The sequence below is a fragment of the Anguilla rostrata genome, chromosome 12 (assembly GCF_018555375.3).
Source record: "Anguilla rostrata isolate EN2019 chromosome 12, ASM1855537v3, whole genome shotgun sequence".
NCBI classification, from domain to species: Eukaryota; Metazoa; Chordata; class Actinopteri; order Anguilliformes; family Anguillidae; genus Anguilla; species Anguilla rostrata.
Window position 1 is genome coordinate 1753409 of NC_057944.1, and position 13633 is coordinate 1767041.

The following is a 13633-nucleotide window of genomic DNA, read 5'->3' on the forward strand; positions in this document are numbered from 1 at the left end:
GCATTTGCCAATAGTCAAAGCTCTACTAAAGTGTGCGCTAAGCTTCCACTCATGCGCTATGTGAAAATGCAAAGTGAAAGTAAGTCAGTACGCAGTAGAATAGCTAAGCTGTAGTTTCAGCTAGAAGGACGGCGTAAGCTACGTTCGAAAGCTACAGTATGTAAACGAGCTTGAAGAACTCAACACTGTATGATTACTGTAACGTATATGAGGCTTCCAAACAGGGGCAAAAGTCACGATGGGTAGATCTTAGAGAGGGTAGCAGTAGTTTGCTTTTAGGTCATTTACTTGGCACTGGAATGTCTAATTGCAATCTTTTTTTTGATCATAATGTAAAAATACTTTTTATTTTTTTTTTTTTTTAGAAAAACCACACTTTCTGCTTTTGACATTCTATTTACGTGCATAGCTAAAAATCTAATATAGTACATAAAAGATGAAATAAATCTGTCTCTTAGCTATTCTTTTGAAAAGACCTCTTATGGAAATAAAGAAGATACCCTAATTGAAAAAAAAAACAGAACTCACCTGTCTTGGGGAAGATAATTTCTCTGAACTGTTCTCTTCTAAAGAGCAAGACTGGAGTGACTGCGGTATCCTGCAAACAAAACAGGCTCCAGTTAAACTCATCCCCTAACTGCAGCTCTAACTCACAGCACAAATGAATATAACAAAATACACCTCACCTACACCTGTGCACCTGAATGTGATATAAAACACAATCCTACTGTCATGTTCCGGTGTTCCTGTCTGCGTTTTCCCTGTTGGGCCGCCAGATGGCGGCACTTCTGTTTTGTGTCCTGTTCCCCCCCCTGTTAATTGTATTATTGGTTGTCTCGTTATCCCATCATTGTTCCCACCTGTGTCTTGTTATCCCCTCCTTCTGGTTTGATTGTTTTTTGAGTTCACCTGTGTCTTGTCACCCCCCTGTCTATTTAAGTTCTCTGTTCCCTTGACTCGGGTGCTGGTTCCTTGTGTTTGTTACCTGACATACATGTTCCTGCCTGCTTGTGTTTGTTTCCCGACTTTCATGTACCTGCCTTCTTGTGTTTGTTTCCCGACTTTCTTGTACCTGCCTGCGTTTGTTACCCGTTTGTGTTTTGTTCCTGACCCGTATGTATTTTCTGGTGTTTCTTTTATGTGTTTGTTTCCGATGTTGCAAACTGTATGTACCTGCTTGTTCCCTTGTGCTCTGCCTTCCCGTGTTCTGCCCTGTCCGTGTTTTTGAGTTCCTGTTTTCTGTTTCATTAGATTATTTTTTGAGTTTGTGTTTTAGCCCATTGTGGCCTTGTCTGTTCCTTGTTTGTTCACCTTGTGTTAGTAAAGTCTTTGTTAATTTTCCCTTTTGAGTTTGTGTTTTTTTTCCCTCTGCGTTTGGGTCCCCCCTACCCGGACCGTCACAGAAGGAACCAGCCAGTGTGGGACCCAGCAGAGGTGTTTTTTTTTATTTTTTATTTTTATTTTTTTTGGTTGTTCGTTGTTTGTTGTTTATCATGCCACCGGGGTGGTGGAGTGACCCGGAGGACTCGCCACCCAGCGACTGGGAGTCCCTCGCCCTTGAGCTTCCCAGTGCCCGGGGTGGGCGGTCACGGAGGCGCCGTGGTCGGGCTGCCTCCCGGTCGGCCAGACCTCCAGCTGCCCAGCCAGCGGTTCCCGGCCCTGCGTCATTCGAAGGGACTCGACTGGCGATCTTTCCAGGGCCCGGCCCGCGGGGGTCCCGCCGGTCCCGTCCAGCTGCCCAGCCTGGTTCCCTACGGCTGTGGTCTGTGTTCCTGTCCCCTGCCCAGCCCAGTCGGCAGGGCCCTCGGCCTGCTCCACCCCAAGTCCAGGAAGGGCCTTCATGGCCTGCTCTGCTCCAAGTCCTGGAGGGGCCTTCACGGCCTGCTCTGCCTCAAGTCCCGGAGCGGCCTTCACGGCCTGCTCTGCCTCAAGTCCCGGAGCGGCCTTCACGGCCTGCTCTGCCTCAAGTCCCGGAGCGGCCTTCACGGCCTGCTCTGCCTCAAGTCCCGGAGCGGCCTTCACGGCCTGCTCTGCCTCAAGTCCCGGAGCGGCCTTCACGGCCTGCTCTGCCTCAAGTCCCGGAGCGGCCTTCACGGCCTGCTCTGCCTCAAGTCCCGGAGCGGCCTTCACGGCCTGCTCTGCCTCAAGTCCCGGAGCGGCCTTCACGGCCTGCTCTGCCTCAAGTCCCGGAGCGGCCTTCACGGCCTGCTCTGCCTCAAGTCCCGGAGCGGCCTTCACGGCCTGCTCTGCCTCAAGTCCCGGAGCGGCCTTCACGGCCTGCTCTGCCTCAAGTCCCGGAGCGGCCTTCACGGCCTGCTCTGCCTCAAGTCCCGGAGCGGCCCCCAGAGCCACCTGGAGCCCCGGAGAGGCTCCCAGATCCGCCTCGAGCCCCGGAGAGGCTCCCAGATCCGCCTCGAGCCCCGGAGAGGCTCCCAGATCCGCCTCGAGCTCCGGAGAGGCCCCCAGAGCCGCCTCGAGCTCCGGAGAGGCCCCCAGAGCCGCCTCGAGCCCCGGAGAGGCTCCCAGATCCGCCTCGAGCCCCGGAGAGGCTCCCAGATCCGCCTCGAGCCCCGGAGAGGCTCCCAGATCCCCTCGAGCCCCGGAGAGGCTCCCAGATCCGCCTCGAGCCCCGGAGAGGCTCCCAGATCCGCCTCGAGCCCCGGAGAGGCCCCCAGAGCCGCCTCGAGCTCCGGAGAGGCCCCCAGAGCCGCCTCGAGCCCCGGAGAGGCCCCCAGAGCCGCCTCGAGCCCCGGAGAGGCCCCCAGAGCCGCCTCCAGCCCCGGAGAGGCCCCCAGAGCCGCCTCCAGCCCCGGAGGTCCCGCCTGCTCTGACCCTTCCGCGGAGGCCGCCTGCTACACCCAAGTTTCGGGCTTTACTTGTGCCTCGAGCCCCGGGGGGGCCTCCGGAGCCGCCTCAAGCCCCAGGGGGGCCTCCGCAGCTGCCTCGAGTCCCGGGGGGGCCTCCGGAGCCGTCCAGAGCTCCGGAGAGGCTTCCAGAGCCGTCCAGAGCCCCGGAGAGGACAACGGTCCCTTCTGTTGTCCCGCAGGGGCCGCCGCAGACTGCTCTGGCCGCCCCGCAGGCTAAGCCACCTGCCTTGCCCCCTAGCGTTTGTGCTCCCCCTGGCGTTCGTTCTCCCCCTAGCGTTCGTGCTCCCCCTAGTGTTCTCGCGCCCCCCAGTGTCCGTTCTTCCCCTAGTGTTCTTGCTCTCCCTAGTGTCCACACCTTGCCCCCTGGCGTTCGTGCTCCCCCTGGCGTTCGTGCTCCCCCTAGTGTTCTCGCTCCCCCTAGTGTCCACACCTTGCCCTCTGGCGTTCGTGCTTCCCCTGGCGTTCGTGCTTCCCCTGGTTTCGTCGCTCCCCCCAGTGGTCGTCCCTCCCCCGGTGTCCGTCCTTCCCCCAGTGGTCGTCCCTCCCCCGGTCTCGTCGCTCCCCCCAGTGGTCGTCCCTCCCCCGGTCTCGTCGCTCCCCCCAGTGGTCGTCCCTCCCCCGGTCTCGTCGCTCCCCCTGGTGTCCATTCTCCCTTTGGTGTCTGTCCTCCCAACCGTGTGTCCGTGTGTTCCCCGGCCCCCCTGTCTAATTGTCTGCCCGCCTGTTTGTCTGTTAGTCTACCCGTATGTGTGTCAGCCAGTTTGTTGGCCTGTTTGTCTGCCCCCCAGGCCGTCAGCCCATCGGCCAACGTGTTTGCCCGCCTGTCTGCCTGTCTGTCTGTGTGCCAGTCCGCGTGTGTTTTGTCTTGTTTGCCTGTGTGTCAGTCCCTATGTCAGTTGTTGGGTTCCCCCCTCGCCTTCCCTGTCTGCCTGTCCCTTTGTGTGTCCATCGGTGTCGCCGTGTGCCTCCCCGCCTGCTTGTCCCTGTGTCTGTCCTTGTAGGTCTCCCGATTGTGCCAGTATCTGGCAGTCTGTTTCCCCCTCAGTCTTGTCCAACCCAGTCCAGTGTTGTCGTGCCCCGTCTCAGTCCTGTCCTGTATGTCTGCCTTGCCCCTGTCCAAGTCCCCCCTGGTTTCCTGAGTCCCCCCTGGTTTCCTGAGTCCCCGTGTCGCCCGGAGTGCGGGCCCTGAATTTCCCCGTGTCGCCCGGAGTGCGGGCCCTGAATTTCCCCGTGTCGCCCGGAGTGCGGGCCCTGAATTTCCCCCGAGTCGCCCGATGTGCGGGCCCTGAGTTTCCCCCGAGTCGCCCGATGTGCGGGCCCTGAGTTTCCCCCGAGTCGCCCGATGTGCGGGCCCTGAGTTTCCCCCGAGTCGCCCGATGTGCGGGCCCTGAGTTTCCCCCGAGTCGCCCGATGTGCGGGCCCTGAGTTTCCCCCGAGTCGCCCGATGTGCGGGCCCTGAGTTTCCCCCGTGTCGCCCGATGTGCGGGCCCTGAGTCTCCCCGTGTCGCCCGGGTCCTTCCCAGCCCTGAGTCTCCCCGTGTTGCCCGGGTCCTGCCCAGTCCCGAGTCCAGTCCCGAGTCCTGTTCCCGAGTCCTGCGTCCCGTTCCAGTCCCGAGTCCCGTCCTGTTCCTGTCCAGTCCTGTTTCTGCCCTGAGTCCAGTCCAGCCCCGAGTTCCCCTCCAGCCCCGAGTTCCCCTCCAGCCCCGAGTCTTGTTCTTGTTTTGTTCCTGTCCTGTCCAGTCCAGCCCTGAGTCTTGTCCTGTCCAGTCCAGTCCTGTTCCTACCCCAGTTCTGTGTCCAGTCCCTGTTCCTGTCTGAGTCCTGTTCCCCCGTCAGAGTCCGGTCCAGAGTCTTGTTCCCGTGTTCTGTCCCTGTTCTTGTCTTGTCCAGTCCTAAGTCCTGTCTCCAGCCCCCACCCTCTGTTGACTCCCTCCCCGGGTCGGCCTCCTGGGACGTCAGGAGCCGTCCCTTGGGGGGGGGGTACTGTCATGTTCCGGTGTTCCTGTCTGCGTTTTCCCTGTTGGGCCGCCAGATGGCGGCACTTCTGTTTTGTGTCCTGTTCCCCCCCTGTTAATTGTATTATTGGTTGTCTCGTTATCCCATCATTGTTCCCACCTGTGTCTTGTTATCCCCTCCTTCTGGTTTGATTGTTTTTTGAGTTCACCTGTGTCTTGTCACCCCCCTGTCTATTTAAGTTCTCTGTTCCCTTGACTCGGGTGCTGGTTCCTTGTGTTTGTTACCTGACATACATGTTCCTGCCTGCTTGTGTTTGTTTCCCGACTTTCATGTACCTGCCTTCTTGTGTTTGTTTCCCGACTTTCTTGTACCTGCCTGCGTTTGTTACCCGTTTGTGTTTTGTTCCTGACCCGTATGTATTTTCTGGTGTTTCTTTTATGTGTTTGTTTCCGATGTTGCAAACTGTATGTACCTGCTTGTTCCCTTGTGCTCTGCCTTCCCGTGTTCTGCCCTGTCCGTGTTTTTGAGTTCCTGTTTTCTGTTTCATTAGATTATTTTTTGAGTTTGTGTTTTAGCCCATTGTGGCCTTGTCTGTTCCTTGTTTGTTCACCTTGTGTTAGTAAAGTCTTTGTTAATTTTCCCTTTTGAGTTTGTGTTTTTTTTCCCTCTGCGTTTGGGTCCCCCCTACCCGGACCGTCACACCTACAGCTATATGTGCAATAATAACCCCCACCTAGATCTGAAAGTATTAATACACCCACCGCCAACAGAAAGGTGCCAGTAACACTGAAGTATAATTAAACAGTACTGTCAATTTGAACCTCTTCAATTACCTTTGATCACCTGTGACCTCTCCTGTGAATGTGATTCCACGGTCCATTGAATGATCGCTCTTCATGGACATACAGCTGGGTACAGGTGACCCTGCTGTTTCTATCTGGACCCTGTGAACAAAACATGGAGACACAACATCCAGTTAAACTCATCCTCTTACTGCAGCTCCAACTCACAGCACATGGAGACAGAGCTTCCAGTTAAACTCATCCTCTGACTGCAGCTCCAACTCACAGCACATGGAGACAGAGCTTCCAGTTAAACTCATCCTCTTACTGCAGCTCTAACTCACAGCACATGGAGACAGAGCTTCCAGATAAACTCATCCTCTTACTGCAGCTCTAACTGACAACACAAGAAGACTGAGCTTCCTGTTATATCCATCCATTAACTGCAGCTCGAACTCACAGCACATTAAATATCTGATTCATGCACTTGTACCTCTCCCTCTTAGTGCTGAGGGTTTCTCCTTTGGTGTCTGGCTCCTCTGAGAGACTCATTTTATAAACAGCGCCCCCTATCTCAGGAGACTGGAACACATCTGACCAGTTTAGACCACACGTGGGTTCCATCCCAAACCAGCCAAGCTGTAAACACACAAAATGAGAACACACTGAACACACAGAGGCACACATATACAACACGCCGCGGTGTTGACAGTAAGCAATCCAGAACTAAAATAGGCCCTAAACATGTTCTAAACAGCCACCTCAAATGTTTTTGCACCATTGATAACGATGAACAATTGTATTGCATGAATGTCAGTGGTAAACTATATATTGATTGTCCACCTTGCTAAATACTTTTTATTAAGGATTCAATGGAATCATCCAAAATTTTTCAGATCATACATTTATTTCCAGAAAATAAGTGTCACAATTATTGACACCTTTGGGTTCATTGAAATAGTTATTTATTTTCCTTTACATGTTTCACTTGTTTTATTATTATCACTATATTATGTATACTCTGTATACGACACTCACCGCCCGCTTAATTAGGTACACCTATTCAACTGCTCGTTCATGCAAATATTTAATCAGCCAATCATGTGGCAGCAACTCAATGCATTTAGGCATGTAGACATGGTCAAGACAATCTGCTGAAGTTCAAACCAAGCATCAGAATGGGGAAGAAAGGTGATTTAAGTGACTTTGAATGTGGCATGGTTGTTGGTGCCAGACGGGCTGGTTTGAGTATTTCAGAAACTGCTGACCTGGAATTTTCACGCACAACAATCTCTGTAGGATTTACAGAGCAAGGAAAAAGAGAAAATATCCAGTGAGCGGCAGTTCTCTGGGCAAAAATGCCTTGTTGATGGCAGAGGTCAGAGGAGAATGGCCAGACTGGTTCGAGCTGACAGAAAGGCAACAGTAACTCAAATAACCACTCGTTACAACCGAGGTATGCAGAAGAGCATCTCTGAACGCACGACATGTCGAACCTTGAAGCAGATGGGCTACAGCAGCAGAAGACCAACCCGGTACTAGCAAGATGTACCTAATAAAGTGGCCGGTGAGTGTATGTACACTATGTATACTATGTATAGTATGTATATGCAGTTTTTTCTGCTGCTTTTGTACTCACTCTCTGCTGCTGTAACACCCAAATCCCCCACCCCCCCGGGGGATTAATAAAGTGTCATCTTATCTTACCTTTTCTTATCTTATCAGTAGTTTGTTAACCCTCCCCTTGCAAGGATAATGACACAGTCTTTTTATATAATGTCTAAAAAGACTGGAGAACACATTGGGAGAGATCTTAGACCCTTCCTCCATCCAGTTCTTTAATACGTCTGGGTCTTTGCTTCAGAATTGTCCTGTTCAATTAAAACTGCAGGTTTCCAATATATTCCAAGTCTGGAGACTGTAGCCATTGCAAAATGTGGCTTAAGTGGTTAATTAATTATTTATTTGTGAATATTAATGTGTGATCGAGGTCACTGTTTTGCTGGAAGATCCACTAGCGACTTTCAGTCTGCTGGCAGAGGCAACCAGTTTTTTTGGCTAAAATGTCCTGGTACCTGGGTAGAGTTCATGATGCTATTGTCCTTAACAAGGGCCCCAGGACCAGTGGGAGCAGAACAGCCCCATAACATTAAAGATCCCCCACCGTATTTAACAGTAGGTATGTGGCTTGTTTCTGTACACACCTCCCTAAATCAACACCAAACCCATATCCTTTGTATAATATACCGGCCACTTTATTAGGTATACCTGCTTGTTAATGCAAATACCCTACTCCACAAAACAGCAAATCATGTGACTGCAACTCAATATATAAAGTATGCAGACATAGTGAAGATGTTCAGTTTTTTGTTTGAGCAAATATTGTAATGGACAAGATGTGTGATCTAAGCGACTTTGACTGTGGCACGACTGTCTGTGCCAGATGGATGGTGCCAGACGTAGTGGTTTCAGCATCACAGAAACAGCTGCCCTCCTGGGATTTTCATGCAGCACAATCTCTAGAGTTTACAGAGAATGCTGTGATAAACAAAAAAACACCTTGTTAATGAGAGATCAAAGGAGAATGGGCAGACTAGTTCAAGCTAACAGAAAGGCCACAAATGAAATAACAGCTATGCTGAAAGGTATCAAAATCAATCTTCAGATCACGCTCCATCGTGCAAAGTATCTTAATACTATCATTTGGATAATGGCTCCCCTGTATCTACAGGGGAAGAAGGGGGAAGGGGATCTCTGGTTGGTGGAGCCACAGTGCTACTTCTGTTCGGCCTTATTTGGGCAAATTGAGGGAAACGTGGAGTTTGGGAGGTGTGGTCGGGATGACATTTAAGGGGAGCAAGGAAGCAGATCTGGGAGAAGCCTGCTCATCAGATTCTCCGGGTACCATACTCTTGTCCGTACGGAAACATGCTGGGTATGTGACATATGTGTGTGTTTATTAGAATGTATCTATGTTAGAACTTCAATGTGTGAGAAGACTCTTATGTTTCTACTTTCCATATATATATATATAGTAACAATAAACCACTATGTTTTCAGTATGATCCATAATTTCGTGAATAACCTCACTTTGTCCACAGCATCACCGGCCATATGCTAACCCACTAATATCAGTGCATACAAGCTGAGGTGCGGTGTCCCAGGGCACTGTGGTAAGTGTTCTTGAGCCTCGGAACTGATTACCTGAGTACAAGCCTAGTAACAAGTTTAAAGGCTTTAGACCTTAATATAAAAACCTCTGAGTACAAGTCTAGTAACAAGTTTAAAGGCTTTAGACCTTAATATAAAAACCTCTGAGTACAAGTCTAGTAACAAGTTTAAAGGCTTTAGACCTTAATATAAAAACCTCTGAGTACAAGTCTAGTAACAAGTTTAAAGGCTTTAGTCCTTAATATAAACACCTCTGAGTGCAGTAACAAGGTTAAAGGATTAGGTTTCTAGCCTATGAGGAACAAATAAATGACCAGTGCTAAGCCGGGTGCATAGCCTAGGCTCCTAAGTTCCAGCCTGAAAGCAGAGTCTGATAAGTGCTGATACTAAACCCGGGTGCCTGGGTCCCACGGCGGTACACGTCTCAACCCCTCTGAGAGTGCAGTTGAGACTGTCCGGTATCTGTCCGGAGGGAACCACACCTTTAAGTCTCAGAGATGGAGGCCGGTACTAGTGGTCACTGGACCTCTGAGTACCGAGCCCGATGTAACGTCGCAACCTCTGGGTGCCACGGCAGATACAAGTCTCCACCCCTCTGATAGTGCAGCCCCAGGCTACAACAAGAATCTGGAATCTGCCACATGTGGAACCCATGTTAAAACCTCTAAGATTGGTGCAAAGTGTCATAGCACACAACTTCTGAATTTCTGAGGTCCTGGAACTGAGTCCTCGGGCCTAAACCACCTGTCCCAGTAACTCGGGATAGAATACAGTATAATTACAATCCTTTGGCATTAGAGTCTGAAAGAAAGTAACTGAATGAGTTCAAGTTCCCAGGCACAAGGATACTGCCGAGCACTGAGGTGTATGTACTGTGTAACTCTAACAACCATAACAAATTGTCCTCTCATAACCCTGCCTCACCAGTAGGTATAAAATTTCCTTATAGCTACCTTGCTAACGACTCATCGGATGCACACGCAAAATGACATGTATAGAAGTGCACTTGTTTAAAACCACAAAATTCTGCTTATATATCTCCTTCGCTAGTAGCTCACTGGGTAGCGTGGCTGCCTGCAGCACTTTTGGATGTGTGCAGGCAGCTTCGAGCCCCCCTCTGACTCATGAAAACCTCTCGGTCATTACACTGCCTTGCTGGTTAACTAAAAATAAAACATTAAACTATTGTTTTTGCACCTATATAATCTTGCCGGGAAAGTCATTCATATTTCAGTATTTACACAACTACAAATAAAATATACCCACACTTTACACAGTTCCGCATTTGGCATTTTTGGCATCACAAGGAGGAAAATGACAAATATATAAAATCGAATCATTAACTATTTATAATAATACAGTGCCCTTTATAGTACTTCAGTATCTTTTACGCAAAGCATTTGCCAATAGTCAAAGCTCTACTAAAGTGTGCGCTAAGCTTCCACTCATGCGCTATGTGAAAATGCAAAGTGAAAGTAAGTCAGTACGCAGTAGAATAGCTAAGCTGTAGTTTCAGCTAGAAGGACGGCGTAAGCTACGTTCGAAAGCTACAGTATGTAAACGAGCTTGAAGAACTCAACACTGTATGATTACTGTAACGTATATGAGGCTTCCAAACAGGGGCAAAAGTCACGATGGGTAGATCTCAGAGAGGGTAGCAGTAGTTTGCTTTTAGGTCATTTACTTGGCACTGGAATGTCTAATTGAAATCTTTTTTTTGATCATAATGTAAAAAGTACTTTTTTTTTTTTTTTTTTTTTAGAAAAACCACACTTTCTGCTTTTGACATTCTATTTACGTGCATAGCTGAAAATCTAATATAGTACATAAAAGATTAAATAAATCTGTCTCAGCTATTCTTTTGAAAAGACCTCTTATGGAAATAAAGAAGATACCCTAATTGAAAAAAAAACAGAACTCACCTGTCTTGGGGAAGATAATTTCTCTGAACTGTTCTCTTCTAAAGAGCAAGACTGGAGTGACTGCGGTATCCTGCAAACAAAACAGGCTCCAGTTAAACTCATCCCCTAACTGCAGCTCTAACTCACAGCACAAATGAATATAACAAAATACACCTCACCTACACCTGTGCACCTGAATGTGATATAAAACACAATCCTACAGCTATATGTGCAATAATAACCCCCACCTAGATCTGAAAGTATTAATACACCCACCGCCAACAGAAAGGTGCCAGTAACACTGAAGTATAATTAAACAGTACTGTCAATTTGAACCTCTTCAATTACCTTTGATCACCTGTGACCTCTCCTGTGAATGTGATTCCACGGTCCATTGAATGATCGCTCTTCATGGACATACAGCTGGGTACAGGTGACCCTGCTGTTTCTATCTGGACCCTGTGAACAAAACATGGAGACACAACATCCAGTTAAACTCATCCTCTTACTGCAGCTCCAACTCACAGCACATGGAGACAGAGCTTCCAGTTAAACTCATCCTCTGACTGCAGCTCCAACTCACAGCACATGGAGACAGAGCTTCCAGTTAAACTCATCTCTTACTGCAGCTCCAACTCACAGCACATGGAGACAGAGCTTCCAGTTAAACTCATCCTCTGACTGCAGCTCCAACTCACAGCACATGGAGACAGAGCTTCCTGTTATATCCATCCATTAACTGCAGCTCGAACTCACAGCACATTAAATATCTGGTTCATGCACTTGTACCTCTCCCTCTTAGTGCTGAGGGTTTCTCCTTTGGTGTCTGGCTCCTCTGAGAGACTCATTTTATAAACAGCGCCCCCTATCTCAGGAGACTGGAACACATCTGACCAGTTTAGACCACACGTGGGTTCCATCCCAAACCAGCCAAGCTGTAAACACACAAAATGAGAACACACTGAACACACAGAGGCACACATATACAACACGCCGCGGTGTTGACAGTAAGCAATCCAGAACTAAAATAGGCCCTAAACATGTTCTAAACAGCCACCTCAAATGTTTTTGCACCATTGATAACGATGAACAATTGTATTGCATGAATGTCAGTGGTAAACTATATATTGATTGTCCACCTTGCTAAATACTTTTTATTAAGGATTCAATGGAATCATCCAAAATTTTTCAGATCATACATTTATTTCCAGAAAATAAGTGTCACAATTATTGACACCCCTGGGTTCATTGAAATAGTTATTTATTTTCCTTTACATGTTTCACTTGTTTTATTATTATCACTATATTATGTATACTCTGTATACGACACTCACCGTCCACTTAATTAGGTACACCTATTCAACTGCTCGTTCATGCAAATATTTAATCAGCCAATCATGTGGCAGCAACTCAATGCATTTAGGCATGTAGACATGGTCAAGACAATCTGCTGAAGTTCAAACCAAGCATCAGAATGGGGAAGAAAGGTGATTTAAGTGACTTTGAATGTGGCATGGTTGTTGGTGCCAGACGGGCTGGTTTGAGTATTTCAGAAACTGCTGACCTGGAATTTTCACGCACAACAATCTCTGTAGGATTTACAGAGCAAGGAAAAAGAGAAAATATCCAGTGAGCGGCAGTTCTCTGGGCAAAAATGCCTTGTTGATGGCAGAGGTCAGAGGAGAATGGCCAGACTGGTTCGAGCTGACAGAAAGGCAACAGTAACTCAAATAACCACTCGTTACAACCGAGGTATGCAGAAGAGCATCTCTGAACGCACGACATGTCGAACCTTGAAGCAGATGGGCTACAGCAGCAGAAGACCAACCCGGTACTAGCAAGATGTACCTAATAAAGTGGCCGGTGAGTGTATGTACACTATGTATACTATGTATAGTATGTATATGCAGCTTTTTCTGCTGCTTTTGTACTCACTCTCTGCTGCTGTAACACCCAAATCCCCCCCACCCCCCCGGGGGATTAATAAAGTGTCATCTTATCTTACCTTTTCTTATCTTATCAGTAGTTTGTTAACCCTCCCCTTGCAAGGATAATGACACAGTCTTTTTATATAATGTCTAAAAAGACTGGAGAACACATTGGGAGAGATCTTAGACCCTTCCTCCATCCAGTTCTTTAATACGTCTGGGTCTTTGCTTCAGAATTGTCCTGTTCAATTAAAACTGCAGGTTTCCAATATATTCCAAGTCTGGAGACTGTAGCCATTGCAAAATGTGGCTTAAGTGGTTAATTAATTATTTATTTGTGAATATTAATGTGTGATCGAGGTCACTGTTTTGCTGGAAGATCCACTAGCGACTTTCAGTCTGCTGGCAGAGGCAACCAGTTTTTTTGGCTAAAATGTCCTGGTACCTGGGTAGAGTTCATGATGCTATTGTCCTTAACAAGGGCCCCAGGACCAGTGGGAGCAGAACAGCCCCATAATATTAAGATCCCCCACCGTATTTAACAGTAGGTATGTGGCTTGTTTCTGTACACACCTCCCTAAATCAACACCAAACCCATATCCTGTGTATAATATACCGGCCACTTTATTAGCTATACCTGCTTGTTAATGCAAATACCCTACTCCACCAAACAGCAAATCATGTGACTGCAACTCAATATATAAAGTATGCAGACATAGTGAAGATGTTCAGTTTTTTGTTTGAGCAAATATTATAATGGACAAGATGTGTGATCTAAGCGACTTTGACTGTGGCATGACTGACTGTGCCAGATGGATGGTGCCAGACGTAGTGGTTTCAGCATCACAGAAACAGCTGCCCTCCTGGGATTTTCATGCAGCACAGTCTCTAGAGTTTACAGAGAATGCTGTGATAAAAAAAAACACCTTGTTAATGAGAGATCAAGGAGAATGGGCAGACTAGTTCAAGCTAACAGAAAGGCCACAAATGAAATAACAGCTATGCTGAAAGGTATCAAAATCAATCTT

The 13633-nt window shown here is 48.3% G+C and overlaps 2 protein-coding genes and 1 long non-coding RNA gene across 17 annotated transcripts in view; 1 reads left to right on the forward strand and 2 right to left on the reverse strand.

Annotated features, from left to right (window-relative positions):
• Positions 1-13633, reverse strand: part of LOC135235496 (NACHT, LRR and PYD domains-containing protein 3-like) — a 340665-nt gene that overhangs the window by 43510 nt on the left and 283522 nt on the right. The gene's annotated exons all lie outside the window — the stretch shown is intronic.
• The window catches only part of LOC135235507 (uncharacterized), a 72736-nt gene that overhangs the window by 40351 nt on the left and 18752 nt on the right, over positions 1-13633 (forward strand). The gene's annotated exons all lie outside the window — the stretch shown is intronic.
• LOC135236664 (uncharacterized) overlaps positions 1-13633 on the reverse strand; it is a 57962-nt gene that overhangs the window by 6708 nt on the left and 37621 nt on the right. The window contains exons 7-10 of the mRNA XM_064303151.1: positions 11026-11136; positions 10699-10768; positions 6099-6244; positions 5667-5767 (exon numbers count right to left, since the gene is read on the reverse strand). Of these exons, the coding sequence (XP_064159221.1) occupies positions 5667-5767; positions 6099-6244; positions 10699-10768; positions 11026-11136 (428 nt within the window). The remainder of the gene's footprint in view (positions 1-5666; positions 5768-6098; positions 6245-10698; positions 10769-11025; positions 11137-13633) is intronic.